The sequence below is a fragment of the Pyrgilauda ruficollis genome, unplaced genomic scaffold (assembly GCF_017590135.1).
Source record: "Pyrgilauda ruficollis isolate IOZ18807 unplaced genomic scaffold, ASM1759013v1 scaffold11, whole genome shotgun sequence".
Lineage (NCBI taxonomy): Eukaryota > Metazoa > Chordata > Aves > Passeriformes > Passeridae > Pyrgilauda > Pyrgilauda ruficollis.
In genome coordinates, this window is record NW_024509210.1 from 116773 (window position 1) to 132524 (window position 15752).

General features: G+C 63.7%; 5 protein-coding genes across 6 annotated transcripts; 2 read left to right on the forward strand and 3 right to left on the reverse strand.

Moving 5' to 3' along the window:
- Window positions 1-3244, forward strand: ZNF511 (zinc finger protein 511). The gene is made up of 6 exons (XM_041476285.1): window positions 1-231; window positions 348-421; window positions 1203-1404; window positions 1500-1624; window positions 1941-2126; window positions 2649-3244. Exons 1-6 carry the CDS (start codon window positions 1-3, stop codon window positions 2716-2718), a joined length of 888 nt encoding a protein of 295 aa, XP_041332219.1. The 3' UTR covers window positions 2719-3244.
- Window positions 3245-3363: 119 nt separating this feature from the next.
- PRAP1 (proline rich acidic protein 1) lies at window positions 3364-6007 on the forward strand. 2 transcript variants are annotated; one of them, XM_041475026.1, is made up of 5 exons: window positions 3364-4456; window positions 4594-4666; window positions 4765-4823; window positions 5197-5590; window positions 5722-6007. In XM_041475026.1, the coding sequence occupies exons 2-4, from the start codon at window positions 4598-4600 to the stop codon at window positions 5534-5536; spliced, it is 468 nt and encodes a 155-aa protein (XP_041330960.1). In that variant the 5' UTR covers window positions 3364-4456; window positions 4594-4597; the 3' UTR covers window positions 5537-5590; window positions 5722-6007. The 2 variants fall into 2 exon arrangements, with proteins under 2 accessions (XP_041330960.1, XP_041330951.1); XM_041475017.1 differs by having other exon boundaries at window positions 3364-4666; window positions 5197-5488; window positions 5620-6007.
- Window positions 6008-6128: 121 nt separating this feature from the next.
- On the reverse strand, window positions 6129-8403 carry ECHS1 (enoyl-CoA hydratase, short chain 1). The gene is made up of 8 exons (XM_041475039.1): window positions 8269-8403; window positions 7403-7600; window positions 7204-7331; window positions 7024-7123; window positions 6823-6927; window positions 6626-6745; window positions 6471-6538; window positions 6129-6375 (listed from the first exon to the last, which is right to left on the reverse strand). Exons 1-8 carry the CDS (start codon window positions 8381-8383, stop codon window positions 6310-6312), a joined length of 900 nt encoding a protein of 299 aa, XP_041330973.1. The 5' UTR covers window positions 8384-8403; the 3' UTR covers window positions 6129-6309.
- A 1366-nt stretch (window positions 8404-9769) lies between these two features.
- On the reverse strand, window positions 9770-13033 carry MTG1 (mitochondrial ribosome associated GTPase 1). Its single transcript, XM_041474778.1, has 11 exons — window positions 12755-13033; window positions 12610-12674; window positions 12382-12486; window positions 12220-12300; window positions 11936-11992; window positions 11155-11245; window positions 11014-11075; window positions 10764-10860; window positions 10564-10645; window positions 10364-10476; window positions 9770-10271 (listed from the first exon to the last, which is right to left on the reverse strand). Exons 1-11 carry the CDS (start codon window positions 12867-12869, stop codon window positions 10174-10176), a joined length of 966 nt encoding a protein of 321 aa, XP_041330712.1. The 5' UTR covers window positions 12870-13033; the 3' UTR covers window positions 9770-10173.
- A 28-nt stretch (window positions 13034-13061) lies between these two features.
- PAOX (polyamine oxidase) lies at window positions 13062-15746 on the reverse strand. Its single transcript, XM_041474790.1, has 6 exons — window positions 14976-15746; window positions 14698-14897; window positions 14217-14472; window positions 14020-14132; window positions 13801-13958; window positions 13062-13455 (listed from the first exon to the last, which is right to left on the reverse strand). The coding sequence occupies exons 1-6, from the start codon at window positions 15449-15451 to the stop codon at window positions 13315-13317; spliced, it is 1344 nt and encodes a 447-aa protein (XP_041330724.1). The 5' UTR covers window positions 15452-15746; the 3' UTR covers window positions 13062-13314.
- Window positions 15747-15752: the final 6 nt, after the last annotated feature.

Here is a 15752-nt window from a genome sequence, read left to right on the forward strand (position 1 = left end):
ATGCGCGGTGGGCGGCGCGGTAACCTTGGCAGCGCGCCCCCGCGCATGCGCACTGCGCCCCCCCGCCGCCGCGCGATGCTGCCGCTGCCGCCGCGCCTTGGCCTCGTGCTCCGTGAGGGGCTCCCCCCGCTCCCGCAGGATCCCCCATCCCCGCCTGCCCCTCGGCCCGCCCCGCCCTTCACCTTCGCCCCCCGCCGCCTCCGCCTCGGCCCCCAACACCCGCTGTTCGAGGTGAGGCGGCCCCGCGGGGCGCTGTGGGGGCCGCCGGCAGCGCGGTGTGCCGCGGAGCAGAAGGGCTGGCGCTGTGCCCTGCCCGCCCGCCCACCGCCCCCTCTGCTCCTCTCTAGGATGGGGACGTGCACAGGCACCTCTACCTGCAGGGCGTCCTCACCAGCCTCGAGGAGGTGCCCGAGAGACCCAAGTAAGTGAGGCGGTCCCGGCGCCGCAGCTGCGGGCGGGCTCCGAGTCCGCCCCTCGTGGGATCGAGGAATGGTTTGGGTTGGAAGGGCCCTTAAGGATCATCTCGTTCCTCCCCCCTGCCATGGGCACGGACACTTCGGCTAGGCCAGGCTGCCCCAAGCCCTGTCCGGCCTGGCCTTGGGCACTTCAGGGATCCGGGGACAGCCACAGCTTCCCTGGGCTGCTGCAGCTGGCACAGCTCCAAGGGGGAAGGCCAAGAGGGAGAATCTTGGCCTTGCTCTTGTGTTTAAAAGCCAGGAAGTACTTTGGAGTGTTGTGTGAGGTTCACCTTTGGATACCTCTTAAAAAATCACTGGCACTGGGCTGTCATCCACAACTGCAACTCTTAGCTCAGACGGCTAATTTATTAATTAACGGCTTGTTTGTTGTTCACTGAAGCACTGTTTAACAGGAGCATGATCTAGATGATCCTGAAGCCATAATGGTTAATAAGTTTCCAATGGCAAATAAGTTTCCATCTGCCAGCACCATCATGATCTTTGTCCATTGCACCTGACATTTAATTTTAAGGATTAGTCACAAAAAATGCCACAAGTGTTGTGGCTGCAGGTGTTGGCCTAGTGGAAAGTGTCCCTACCAAGGCAAGGGGGTGGAATCAGATGAGCTTTGTGGTACAATCCAACCCAAGCCATCCTAGGATTCTCTGATAAACTCATCTAGAGGGGATGTTTGCAGCTGAAAATAAGGCTCTAATTTAGCTTAAAGTCCTGCTTTCCCTGCAGGGTGTCCGAGTTCAGCTGCCACATCTCCGGGTGCAGCCAGGTGTTTGACACACTGGAGAGCTACGAGCACCACTACAACACCCTGCACAGGAACGTCTGCTCCTTCTGCAAGCGCTCCTTTCCCTCTGGGAATCTCCTGGACATCCACATCTTGGAGTGGCACGACTCCCTCTTCCAGATAATGGCCGAGAAGCAAAATATGGTGAGCTGCCATGCCCAGCCCTTGCCTCGTGGCTGGTGTGTGCTTGTTTTTTTTTCCAGTTATGTCTTTTTTCCTTTCTCCTCCCTGCCTTTCAGTACCAGTGTCTGGTGGAAGGCTGCACGGAGAAGTTCAAGAGCAGCAAGGACAGGAAGGATCACTTGGTGACCGTGCACCTGTATCCTGCTGACTTTCGCTTTGACAGGCCCAAGAAGGTGAAAAGGTGACTGCAGAACTTTCCTCTTGTCCTGCAAGGAAAGTGTGAGGGAGCTGGGATTGTTCAGCTCTGAGGTGACCTCATTGTGGCCTTCCAGTGCCTGAGGGAGCTGCAGAAAACATGGAGGGAGACTCTTTACAAGGGATGGGGTGCCAGGAAAACGGGGAATGGCTTCCCATTCCCAGAGGGCAGGGATAGATGGGATATTGGGAAGGAATCCATCCCAGATGGACTCGTTTTTCTCATGAAGTACCTTTGATTTCCTTGGCTCTGGGCTCACGTGGCAGCTCCTGAGCCAGGATGTAAAATTTTGTCCCTGCAGTGGCTCCAAGCACATGAGCTCTCCCATGGAGCAGGGCACCAGCGTGCCCATGGACGTGAGCGTGGAGATGGCAGAGCAATTCCAGGTGAATCCCATGGAAACAGGGCCTGAGGAGAACATGGAGATCTCTCAGCCCGCAGCCAGCCCCGGCCCCCCGCTGCCAGAGAAACGGCTCTACAAATCCAGGTCTGTACTTTGGCCTCAGGGGCAAAAGGGGCTGGGACCACTCCATCTTATCAGCCCTTTGCAGCACGGCTTGGGGTGTTCCTGTGCTGAGGATAAACCAGGCAGCAATCCCACGTGTGCTTCCAAAGCCATTTTTGAAAGGAGGTGTCAGGAAGAGCAGGACGTGGGTACGCTGGGGGAGCTGTGTTTGTCTGCCCACCTGATCTCTTCCCAGGGTATTGCAGGATGCTGCTTCTGCTCTCCTGCTCCTTATTCTCAACCACTGCAGCTGCCCAGGTGTTAGATTTGGTAACACACCTTGCTGTAAAGAGGCCTCCAGGACAGGAGTGTGCAGGGTGCACAGGAAATCCAACCAGTATTTCACCCATTCTTTAAATTATTTGACGATTTACATGTCCTGCTCCTCCCATACCTTGCTCTTCCCCCTCTGGGAGCTTAAAATGCCCCACAGAGCATTAAGCATCCCAGTGAGCCTGTGAGGGCTGGATCCTCACTTGGATTAAAGCCTGTCTGCCTTTCCAGGATCCCGTCCACAATTTGCTTTGGACAAGGTGCCACCCGAGGATTTAAAGGACCACGGAAAAAAGTCTGAAGGTCAGTGCAGCAGATTTGTGCAAGATGAGCAGGCACGGAGCCAGTGCCGCCCGGGATATTTCCAGTTCCCGCTCCATGGAATAAACCACCCAAACCAATTAAAGCTCTGCCAGCATTTGGGCACGTGCTCCTGATGTCAGACAGAACTGGCATCACCTGACTGAGTTAAGAATCCTCAAGACTTGAGGAAGGTGAACCCTGAATGTGTGGTGAGCTGTTAAGGAAACTGTCCTGCAGCTGAGGCTGCACAGGATTGGGTTATTTTTTCCCTCTTGGAGGTAAAAAAAATGGATTCAAGAAGTTACAAGATGACAACGTGACTGTATGGAAGCTGGAATAACTGAGAAAAGAAAATGGGGGGAAAAACCCCGTTGGTCCTCAGTTCTGACTTCCTCCATCTGACTGAAGTCTCCTCTGCACCCCGGCACCTGCTCTGAAAGGTCTGTCTGGGCCAGGAGAAGCTTTTTCACAGGGAGTTAAAATAAAGTGACTTCCAACCAGATGAATAAATAAAAGGAATTTTTAAATTTTTACAAAATTGCTTCATAGTGAGTATAAGTGCTGTTTTGAAGCTCAGGCAGAGTCAGACTTGTGGAATGAACCTCCCTCCCTTTGCTGCAGATGCTGCCAAAATCAGGTTGGGATGGAGGAGGTTGTTTTCCCCCTTGCCTTTCCCTTCCTTTGTAATCTCATCCTCCTGGAAAAAAGCTGGAAGCACAGCCACTGGTCTTGGGCTCCTGGTGAATCCTGACACTCAAAAATTGTGCATAAGGGAGAAAAAAAGAGGTTTCTGGAACAATGTTTATCCAAGAAGCTTAAGATCTATAATTGCAATTTTTTTCCCTTCCCCCTTCTCTGTGAGGAATAAAAGATCAAAGGGGCTTTGAAAAATCCTTGCAAATGGGAGCAGGGAATGATGTTTACGGAGATGTAGGAGATTTCCCAGTGAGTTTTAAAAAGCTTTGCTCTGTTTAAAACTCATCCAGCTTGTCCAGCCCTAATCCCTGCTCCGTGGGCTCTGTGGAGTGCTGTCTCCAGCAGGCAAACCCTGCAGCCACACAACCGCCCAGGGACATCTCTCAGCAGGGACCAAAAATCACTTCCCAACACTAAAGCCCTGAATGAGGCTCTTCCCCCACACTGGGATATCTGGGAAGGGAAGCAGGCCCCACGCTACTGGAGATGCCTGCAGGCCTTGGCATGTGATGGTACAAAGGTCAGGCAGCAGCCCAGCCTGCTCTTCCTTACTGTGTTCAGGTCCAGGAGTTCTGACCTGGGAATTCCTTTTTCCCAGGGCCCAGGGTCCCAGAGTGCCTGCCCTTGCTGTTGGAAACAAATTGAAGTTACTGATGGTCTCTCTTCTAGGCCACCAGCTTTTCCCAGAGTCCATGGGCAACAAAGTATTTCCCAGCTGGCCAGTGCCTGACAAAAATCCTTATTTCAAGCCAAAACTTGAATTTCCCATCTCTCCAGAGATCGTGCACTGGCAGGAGGACACAGACCTGCCTGGAGAGCCCAGGGGTGCACGGGGTGCCATGCCCCTGAGCAGCGGGACCTGGATCCACCTGGGGCCGGGAGTGACACTTGGGATGGGCGGCAGCAGCACCTGGATCCACCCAGATCAGGGAGGTTCACGTGGGATGGGCAGCAGCAAGACCTGGCTCCACCCTGTGCCACCAGGCTGCCACGGGGCGGGCAAAGTGCGAGGCAGGTGTGACAAAAGGCAGCACGGACAGGTAGGTCTCTGCCAGCCCCGGTGGGCACGGGAGGTGCTGGGTCAGGGAGGAGCTGTGGCCACGGGAATGGTGTGGGCCAGCACCGGCCACACGGCTTGTGCCACCACTCTCTGCCATCTCTCTCTTCTCCACCCGAGGACCATGGGGCTCCGCAGTGTGACCATCCTGCTGGGCACAGCCCTCCTCCTGCTGGCACCTGGCAGCACACAGGTGAGCCCTGCCTCGACCTGCCCTCCCGCTGTCCCCTCTGGTGAGGGGACCCACGTGTGACCCGTGCCCCTCTTCGGAACCCCCTTGTCTCCCCACAGGCTCTGAGCAGCTCCCGGTGGAAGGACCTGGCCACGGAGCAGGATTTGGCTGAGGAAAGGTAAGAGGTGCTCCCATCTGGCTTGCAAAAACCAATAAAGCTTAACACCCCAAAATGGAAAGTGTTTCATGGGGGAATAAATTGTTGCTTTGTGCCCCCCTGGTATCTTTGCCCCCCAAAATTAAGGGGTTCCTAGCTCCATCTCCCTTTCTCCCCAAATTATGTAAACTCCCTGAGCATCCAGCTGGTTCCTCTATTCCTTTTGTGAAACAAATATTTAAGTTAGCCCCTTTGCACCCTGAGATCCTAACTGGTGCTTCCTGGGGTGTGGGCAACCTCACCAGGGTCCCTGCACTCCACTGGGGTGGGATTCTCCTGGGTCAGGGAGGGTATTTGGCAACCTCTCCTCTATGATTTTGTTCCCCTCTTGCAGCATCCTGGGCGTAGGAGCACCAGAGGAGGGTGAACCAGGAATAAAGGTCTTCTCCAGCAGTGCCTGGGCTCAGAGGGGCCCACCCCAAGTCCAAGCAAGGCCAGAAGAGGATCGTGACCACCTGTACCGCCCCCAAGATGATGGCAGGGAGGCCAGTGCCCGTGTGCCATTCTGGATGCCGGTCCCGAAGGTGCAGAATGGCCCGGAGGAGGATCGTGACCACCTGTACCACCCCCAGGATAATGCCAGGGAGGTCAATGCCCGTATGCCATTCTGGATGCTGGCCCCAGAGGTGCAGAATGGCCCGGAGGAGGATCTTGACTACATCCACCACGGCTGAGTGGAGATATGGCCGGGCTGTGAAATGAAGGGTGGGAGCTGTCCCTGGGGTTTCCTGTGCCATTCTGGATGCTGGCCCCAAAGGTGCAGAATGGCCCGGAGGAGGATCTTGACTACATCCACCACGGTTGAGTGGAGATATGGCCGGGCTGTGAAATGAAGGGTGGGAGCTGTCCCTGGGGTTTCCTGGGGAAATTTGTCCCTTGCTACCAAACCTTAAGCCTCACCAATAAACCCATCCCCTCTCCATGTCCTGGTGGGCTCCTCATTACTATCAAAACCCGTTGCTAACTGAAGGGCCTCCAAACCTGCAGGAACTTCCTGAGGATTACCCCAAGGCACCAGTCAGGGTGAGGACAATGCCCTGGGACAGGAGACTCAGCCCAGGTGAGGCTGAGGCAAACTCAGCACATTGGTTGTGCCCCAGAAGGTGCCACAGGCTGTCCCCTTCCTGGGGAACGCCCAGACCTATGCTCCACGAGGCTGCTCTTGCCCAGCCCAGCATCAGAGAGCAGTGGGGGAGTGTGGGGGGGGCTCAGTGAACCCCAGCATTTCCCAGCTAAGGCAGGACCTCGCAGCAAGGACGCCCCATCTCCCAGCAGCACCTAGAAAACCCTTTAATAGCGAAGGCAGAGGTGGTCCCCACTGCTGGCTGTCATCCCAAGCGTGGCTCGCCGACGGGTCCCAGTCCCCTCTGCGGGGTAAGGCGGGGGTGGACGGGCTGCAGGAGGCCTTGGGGACCTGCACCACCCCAGGGACCTGCAGCTCCCGGGCTCAGCTGTCAGTGAAGTTGGCCTTGCGCTTCTCCACGAATGCTGTCATCCCCTCCTTGCGGTCACTCTGGGACAAGAAGAGAGGTGAGGTGACAGTGAGGTTCGAGGGGGCTGCAGCCACCCTGTTATCCCTCATGCCACGGGGCTGATCCCCCTACTCACGGTGGCAAAGGTGGCGTAAAAGAGGCGCTTCTCTGTCCTGTTCCCCTCTGTCAGCGTTGTTTCGAAGGCTGAAAGCAAGGGAGAAGTTGGGGAGACCCCTCTGCCTGGCCTTGTAGCCCCCCTCCAAGGGTTCCCAGTTGGCCCCCAGCCCCTACCAGCATTGACTGATTCCTTTGCCATGGCAGTCACCAGCTTGGAGTTGCTGGCGATCTTCTCAGCGCAGGCAATGGCTGCGTCCAGCAGCTTCTCCACAGGGTAGACCTTGCTGACCAGACCTAGGATGCACAGTGGGAAGTGGGGGGATGGCTCCCAGCCAGACCCCTGCAGTGCCAGAGCTGTCCCACGTCCCTACCTGCCTCCTTTGCCTCCTTTGCTGAAATCCGGTCACCGGTGAGCACCATCTCCATTGCCAGCGACTTCCCCACTGCCCTAGTCAGCCTCTGTGTCCCGCCGGCGCCTGGGGCATTTAGGGAAGGGAGAGGTTTAGAGAGGGTTACCTGGGTGTCTCCACCCCAGCTGGGATGGAAGCCCCTGGCAGGTGCCTGCTGCTCACCTGGGATGGTTCCCAGCAGGATTTCGGGTTGCCCAAACTGCGCCTTCTCCCCGGCGTAGATGATGTCGCACATCATGGCCAGCTCGCACCCGCCTCCCAGCTGGCACAGGGGAGGCACAGATGGGTCAGGGGGTACCAGGGTGGGGGCAGGGAGCGCAGGGAGATGTGGGGGACACTCACGGCATAGCCATTGACGGCGGCGATGATGGGTTTGCGGACAACGGAGACCTTGTCCCAGCCGGCGAGGAAGCCACTGCTGTAGCACTCCTGGAAGGTTTTATTCTGCATCTCCTTGATGTCTGCGCCAGCTGCAAAGGAAAGTGCAGTGGGACGCCAATCCCCTCCAGAACTTTGGGGTGAGCAGAGGCCCCCATCCTACCTGCGAAGGCTTTCTGGCTGCCGGTGAGGACGATGGCTCCCACCTCCGGGTCGCTCTCCATGGCCTCCAGCGCCCGCCGCAGCTCTGCCATGAGTCCCTCGCAGAGCGCATTGAGCGCCTGTGGCCGGTTCAGCTGGATCAGCCCCACATTCTTCTGTGCCCCCGTCTTCTGCACCAGCAGGTACTGGAATGCAGCCCCTGCCCGCCACACCAGCACTGCCCCGTTAGCCCACCGGCTGCCGGGCACCGGGCGGACCCCCGGCCACCCTCGGCAACGCCTGGCCACTGTCACTCCATGCTATTTAAAGGCGACCTTGATGCCAGCGGTCACCGGCAGCCGGCGGGACGGGCTCGGAGGAGCTCCCAGTGCCACCCTAGCCCACAAAGATGAAGCCCCGTGACCACCCCGTGCTGGGACAGTGTGCGGGCTCCACGCACCCCGTGCCAGTCCAGCGGCCCCGGTGGCCGGTGCTGGGCCGCAGTGCCGGTGCCCTGGTATGCAGCGCCGCTGCCCATACATGGCGCAGGGCCCCGGGGCTCGGTGATGGGCTCTGGAGCGCAGCTCCGGAACCACGTGCAACTCGCTGGGCACAGGCCCGGTGCTGGGACCGTACCTGCGCTGGGTCCCGGTGCTGTGGCCCTGGTGCACAGCCCATAGACCCTGTGCCCGGCGCCGGGACCGTACACGAAGTAGGGACACGGTGCCCGGTGCCGTGGCCTGGTACGCAGCCCAGGGACCACGAGCAGGTCGATGGGCACATGCCCGTCCGGGGCTACAACCGTGCCCGGTGCAGGGACCCGCTGCCCGGCGCTGAGCACTGGGCTGCGCCAAGCCCAACCCCCCGCGGTGCCCCCCCGGTGCTCACCGGCGCTGCAGCCCCGTGCGCCGCAGGGGGCGCGGAGCGGCGGCGGGAGGCGCGCTCGGGGGAGCGCGGCGGCGGCGGCGGCGGACCGCAGAAGCGCTCGCAGCGGGGCGGCCATGGCGGAGCGCGGAGCGAGCCCCGCCCCTCCCGCCGCCCCCCATTGGTGCAACCGGCCCCGCCCCGCGAGGCGCCGTTCCCATTGGCCGAGGCGGGGCCGCGGGGCGGGGCCGGGACCCCCGGGCCGTGGGAGGGGGCGCGGGGCCCGATCGCCGTCCCGAGCGGGGGTCCCGCCGCGCTGCCCCGCGGGGCGCGGGGGGGCCGGGGCGGCGGGCTGTGCGGGGTTTAGAGGCGCCGCAGGGAACGGGAAGGGAGCGGGAAAGGGTGAGGAGGGGGGATTCCCCCGCCGCCCCCCGCGCGGGAAGTGGGGGGGAGTGCGGGGGGCGAGGCGGGAGCGCGGCAGCGGGAGCGCGGCCAGGGAGGAGTGGAGAGGAGCAGAACGAGCCGGCGGCATCCCCGGGTCCGGTGAGCCCCGTGGGCGGGGAGGGAAGGGAGGGCATGTGAGTGTGCCCTGCGGCGGGGTGTGTTCGAAGCCGGTGAAACGCGTGGGTGCGAGCGCTTGCGGGAGCATCATCCCCACGGCTGTGCGGAGCGTCACCCACAGGGTTCCGCGGGGCGCGCGTGTGCCAGTGTGTGCGGGAGCATCATCCACAGGGGCGTGCGGGAGCGTGCGTGTGCGGGAGCATCATCCACAGGGGTGGGGGCAGCGCGTTTATGCAACGCGCGGGGAGCTGCGTGTGCCGTGACACACGCGTGCGCGGCCGCAGCACACGCGCAAGCGGGACGCGGCGGTGCGCGGTCCCCCGCCCGCGGCCGGGCGCGGCTGAGCGGCGGGGCTCTCCCTCCCTCCCTGCGGCAGGTGCGGGATGCGGCGGAGCGCGGCGGCGTGCTGGGCGCTGGTGCTGCTGGCCGCCACCTTCTGCGACACGGTGGCCGGCAAGGGTGGGCGCGGCGGCGCCCGCGGGGCGGCGCCGGCGTGGCTGCGGGGGCGGCTCTGCGCCGGGCCCGGCTGTCTGGAGAGCTGCAAGCGGGAGACGGCGTCGAGTACCGCGACGGCAACTGGACGGCGGCCGCCAGCGCCTGGACCTCCGCCGCGCCGGCCGGGACCTCGCCGAGCCGGGCGCTGCCCTGGCTCTGCCCGCTGGCCGCCTTCCTCCGCCGCTGATGGATTTCGGGGGACCTGACTGTGCCCGGTGCACCCACGACGCCGTGAGGACCGGCCGCCCCCCACGGGGCTGAGCCCCATGCCCCGGGCGAGCAGCGGCTCCCGGGGCTATGGCCACCCACCGCCGGCGGGGCAGGACCCCCGCGGAAGACCCTCCATCACCACCCCTCCACACCGAGGCGAACCCCGCCGGCTCGGGCACCCCTGCGCACCGCGCCCCTGTCCGTGGCCTCGCCGTGTCCGGAGGCCGAGGAGGCGGCAATAAAATTGGGCGAAAGAAGGTGTGGCTGGATGCGGGGCGAGGGGCGGGACCCTGGGATGGCCAGCGCCCGGCCCCTGCCCACACAGGCTTTATTTCGGGATGGAAGCTCCACAGCAGGCCAAACCCAGCGAGGAAACAGCTCCCTGGCGAGGAAGCAGCTCCCTGGCGGCTTCCAGGTGCCAGCCGGAGGCACCAGCCCTGCCCCAGGCTCTCCGGGGCGGGCACAGCTCTCCACTGGAGCATCGCAACAGCGACACCACAGGGCATCGGTCCCTCCGGCCTCTTGCTCAAATCCGGGGACAGCTCTGGCAGAGCTACTTCAATCACACCCCATAGCTCCCTGTTTGGGTGTCCCCAGCTCCAAGGGGCACCAGGGTGTCCCCAGTCCCCCCGGCTGCCGGCAGTGCCTGTCCAGTGACAGGTCTCAGTCCAGTGTCACCCTGCCCAGGCGTCCTGCTCGGAAGTCCCGCAGGAACTCGTAGGCAGCAGCTGGGTAGTTGAGCATCATCATGTTGACATTCCCTGGAGGTGGCAGTGGATAGAGGAGTGTCAGCGCAGCCTGGAGCTGCCCTGGGATCCCCAAAACTCCCAGCCCTGCACCCCGGATCACCCACCTGTGCCTGTGAGCACCTTCACCTTCTGCGTGCGGCCCTGGCTGAGGGCCACGTGCTTGAGCAGGGGCTCGATGTGGTCGCAGGGCTGGCCCAGCCCGTAGCGCTGCACGTACCTGCCAGAGGACATGGCTCACACCCCCACAACTCCCTGGGCATGGCATCTCCATCACCCTCTTGGGACCCCTCCCCGCTTCCCTCACCTGAACTGCTGCTGCTTGTTCAGGGTGTACAGGAGGTAGTCGGCCATGATGTCCTCCCCCACCAGGTGGTCATGGATGGCTCCTGGAAAAGAGGGTCAAGCCCCAGCTTCCCTAAGCCCTGCTGAGCCTTGGCCAACCCTCTTCCAGCCCCTCACACGCAGGGGTTGTGAGCAGCAGCGCGACCCCAGCCTCTGGCTCACCACACAGTGCCAGCTTCATGCCCGTCTCCACATCCCCCAGCCGGGGGGGCAGCACGCCAGGGGTGTCCACCAGGTACATCAGGGGCTTCTCACACACCTGGCACGGGGGAGGCAGGGCTGATAATTAGCACCACGCGGCTAACGAGTGAGGCACTGAGCTTGAGCTAAGCTCTTGCTGCAAAGGTGACCTGAGGAACCCTCCAAGACCAGCTGGGTGAGCCTGGAGCTTTCCCGGATGCAGGGACGGTACCTGGATCCTGGACAGCACTGCCTTGGTGATTCCTGGCTCACCCCCCACCGCAGTGGCATTGCCTGGGGGCACAGACACGGTCAGGGACACAGGTGACACTGTGCCCCCTGCTCCCCGAGCCCTGGCACTGTGCAGAAATACCCTTCTTGAGGTGCAGCCTCCGCAGGGAGTTGATGAGCGAGGACTTGCCCACGTTGGGCACGCCGATCACCAGGATGTTGTGCTCAGAGCTCTGGAAGCCAGGGAGACAGGGGCAAGGAGTTACCAACCACCCCTGTGCAGCCACAGGCAGCTGGCACAGGGAAATATCCCAGTGTTTGCCCTGCCAGGCACTTCTGGCACAAGTGGGAGCAGCCTTGTCCCTTGGCTGGAGAGGCGGGTCACCCTCCCTCTGCTCTGCTCTGGGGCAGCCTCAGCTCCCGCACTGGGGGCAGTTTTGGGGCACCACAATACAAAAGAGATGTAAAGCTGTCAGGGAGTGTCCTAAGGAGGGACACAAGGACAGGGAAGGGTCTGGAGAGCTACACAAGGGCTCGCTGAGGTCACTGGGTTTGTTCAGCTGGAGCAGAGCACACTGAGATCAGACCTCACTAGGGACTGCAGCTCGTCCCCAGAGGAGCCCCGAGCTCTGCTCTGTGACAGGGACAGGACCAGGGAATGGCTGGAGCTGGGCCAGGGCAAGGTCAGGCTGGAGATCAGGGAAAGGTTCTTCCTCCAGAGGGTGCTGGGCACTGCCCAGGCTCCCCAGGGAATGGGCATGGCCCTGAGGCTGCCAGAGCTCCAGGAGCCTTTGGACACTGCTCCAGGGATGCCCAGGGTGGGGTTGTTGGGGTGTCTGTGTGGGGCCAGGAGCTGGACTGGATGCTCTTTGCGGGTCCCTTCCAACCCAGGATATTCTGTGACCCCTGTGCATGTGCCTCACCTCGGCCCTGTGGTAGCGTGGGCCATCGGCCACCAGCCTGGCAACCATGGGGATAACCTGCAGAGGGACAGGGCTGTCACTCTGTGCCTCGGCTGGCAGCAGCCACTCGCTTGGTGACACTGCACCAGCGGGATGTGCACAATGGGGGCTGAGCAGAGGACTTGGGACAGCCCTCTGTCCCAAAGAAAGGGAAGGGGGAAAAGGAGCAGCCAGCTGGAGCACTGAGGGCTCTCCAAGGGGCTGGGAGCTCACCAGGGAGCAGGGCTGGGCTGCTGCCCCACTACCTTCTTGACATTGACATCACGCTGGCAGTCAGTGAAGACGACGTGCGAGCATCCCTGCTGCCTCAGCTGCTCCAAAACCGCCTGCAGGGACGGGAAGAGGCACTGCTGTCACCTGCCTGTGACACCGCCGCTGCCCCCGGCCGGCCCTGCCCCGGCGCTCACCGGCTGCCGGCGGGGATCAGCCAGATCCATCTTGTTCAGCACCAGGACGTGAGGGCGGATGCCCAGCGCCTCCTGCAGCGCGGGGTTACGGCCCGACAGCGGAATGTGGCTGCGCTAAGGACAGTGACTGGAAGAGCGTAGCGGGAGGGGGATGGAGAGGAGGTGAAGAGGGGCAAGGGTGGTCTGGAGGGACAAGGGACGGGGTTCTCCGGCAGCTGTGGAGGATATTCGAGCGTCGTGCACCTCCACGAGGCAGTCGGCGCGGCGCAGCGCCAGGCGCATCTGCCGCAGGCCTGCAGCACACAGCACAGCGCGGGGTGAGCGCTCGGTGGGCACGGTGGGGAACTCGACCCGCCGCGCTGCCGCCCCTCACCTTTCGCCATGTGCCGCGGGAACCACGAGGCCACATCGCGGCCGCCGAACTCGAAGCGCTCCCGGAACGTTCCCGGGCCCGTCCCCGCCGCCCTCAGCGCTGCCCACACCCGCATGGCTCCGGCGCGTCACTTCCGGCGCGACCGGAAACCGCCTCAGTGACAGCGATGGCGGAGCCGCCGCCGCCACTTGGGCCTCAGGGGGGCTCGGCCGCACCTCCCGGCGGCACGGGGAGTGCCGGGGCCCACGGCGTGTCCCCCGCGGGCCCCGGCACGCCCCCCGCGGGTGGGAGAGGGGATCCCTCCTCCGTCTCTGAGCCTCAGCCCCCTCGCCCACCCGGCCCGGAGGCTCCCCCGCGGCCAGGCCCGACGCAGGACCCGCTGGACGACCCCCGCTACACCATCTCCAGCACCAACTGGTATTAAACCAACAGCGCAGCCCCCGCTCCAGGGAGCCTCCCCCGCCGCACCCACCCCGCCACGGAGAGGAAGAAGCCGCCGGCGCGGAGGTTTCTCAATAAAGGAGACCGAAGGGCAAAGCACCGCGGTTTATTTTGCTGCCTCAGGACTGAGGCGCGGGGACGGGCGCCTGGAAGAGCTGGTTGAGCCGCTCGGCCTCTCGCCACCCCGAGAGCAGCGCCCCGTGGGTGGTGGAGTAGAAGGTGCGGTGCGTGGCCTCGCCGGCGAAGAGGAGCTGCAGGGGCTGCGGAGAGGCGGGGGGTGAGCACAGAGGCCGCGGGGCTGGGCTGGAACAGCCTCACCCCGCACTCCGGCACCCCGCGGGGGCACGGCCGCTTTAAAAACCCAGACCGGGCACTTTCCCTTCCTCAGGCACCCGGCCCGCGCCGTGAGGAGGCTGGGAAGGTGGGGAGGAGCCGCCTGTCCACGACTTTTGCGGGAATGCCCCCACCCCGGTGGAGCTCAGCGGGTGACCTGAGCGCTGGTGCACCCGCAGAGGGTGAGCAGCGCCACCTCCCTGTGCTCCCGCAGTGCCTGTCCCCACCGCCGCCCGTCTGTCCCCGCTGCACCCCCTGGGCTGAACCCTCACCCGGGGGTCGCGGGGGTCCTCGGGCAGGGGCTGTGCGAGCACATCGATGTCGTCCCCCGAGCTGCCGACGGCCACGTAGCTGTAGGAGCCGCGGGTGTAGGGAGCGCTGTGCCAGCGGGACCGGAGCACGCTCCTGGGCGCGGGCAGGTCGGGATTCCCTGCGGATGGGGCTCAGGGCTAGGACCGGGAGATGCCCCGGGGCGGCGGCGGGGCGGGCACCTGTCATCGTGCGCAGGACGCGGGTCATGGCGCTCAGCACCTCGGCGTCGCTCAGCGTCTCCATGTGCTCCGACTCCTTCCCCGCGATGAAGCCGCACAGGACGTGCCCGTGCCTGGGGCGGGAAGGCGGGGCTGAGAGCTCTGCCCCTCCCCGTGCCCACCAGAGGCCCGCATGCCCAAAATCCCCGGCCACCTACTGCTCTGGCGGCTGCAGCACCACGAATCCGATGAGCTTCTTGAACCAGTTGGCCTCCAGGTCAGCGTCGGGCTCCTCCAGCGGCGACTCGTCCTCCCACACCACTTCCAGGAGCTGGTGCTCGGGCTCCCAGAAAGGCTGCTCAAACTCCAGGAAGATCTTGTTGTTGGTGCCAAAGCCCAGGTTGCGAACGGCCTGCGCTTTCCGCTCGGGAAGGGGGGGCTGGAAGAATTCCTGGTGGTGCTCCTTGAGGAAACCTGCAGCCACAAGTTTGGGCAGGGAACGGGGCGGCTCTCAGCTGGGCTCCTAAATGGTGTCTGAGATGCTCTGACCTCCCCAAACCCCTTTCCAACCTCTTCCCAATGGGAGAGGGGAGGCTGGGAATGGGTTTAGGCAATCCCTGCCCTCCACTTGCCCATCTCCAACCGTGCCAGCTGGTCGGAGGGCAAGGGCAGGGCAAGGGAAGGTGTTGGTGTCCTCACCCAGCGGCACAGTGATGATGACATGGTCAGCAAGGAAGACATCTCCATCCTCGCACTCCACCCGGACGGGGAATACCCTGCCATCGTCCCCTTCCTCACGGAAGGACCCTTGCCAGTGGATGGTCCTCACCGCCTTGTTGAACAGGACGGTGCCCTCGGGCAGATCCGAGAGCAGGCGCTCGGCCAAGCTGCTGTAGCCTCTGTGGGAGGAGTCACCGCTGGGGACGGGCGGCCCCCGGAACGCTCCTCCGTGTGCCGCTCCGGAGCCCCGCGCTTACCCTGGGAAGGTGCAGTCCAGGCCGGGCAGCGACACGTACTCCCCGAAGGGCTCCAGGCCCACCAGGTCCATGCTGTGGGTCCCGCTGATGCAGCACTCCAGCTTGAGGCAGGCGGCGAGCACGGCCAGCTGCAGCCGCCGGGCATCCTCCTGGCCGCCCGCCATCGTGGGGACCGTCCGGGCGATCTCTGCCCGCACGTACTGGCCCACGCTGGGCCACGGAGGCTCCTTGGATCCCTGGAAAGCGCGGGTGGAGGCCAGGAGGGCGTAGAAGAGGTCGCGGGCTTCGCGCACTGCCTTGGGATTCAGCACCTTCCCCGAGCTGCCGTAGGTGACGGACGGCATCGGGGGGTGGCCCCCCGCCTCCACCTGCTGGTTCTCCTCCCGGGCGGCCTCCGGGCCCAGCAGGCCGTAGCGGGAGGCCAGGCAGAACACGGGATTTCCCGGCGAGGGGCCGTGGATCCAGTGTGCCCCCATCTCCGCCAGCCCCGACGCTGCCGGGAGGGAGAGCGGGTCACGCCGAGCCGTGCCCGTGGAGGAGCCCTCGGGGCGCAGCGGGACCCCCGGCGCTCCGTGCCCCCGGAACGGCCGGAGCCGGCGGGCCCCGCCGCGCCCCCGCTGCCCCCCGTGACCGGCTTCCGTTCGATCCCCGCGTGCTCACGGGACCGGCCACCCCCGCCACGTGTCCAGCCCACTCCGGACCGGCCCCACGGGCCGGGGGTCAGGTGCAGCAGCTCCCGCATCCCGGCACCGCCGCCCCCCGCCCCAGCCCGGGCCC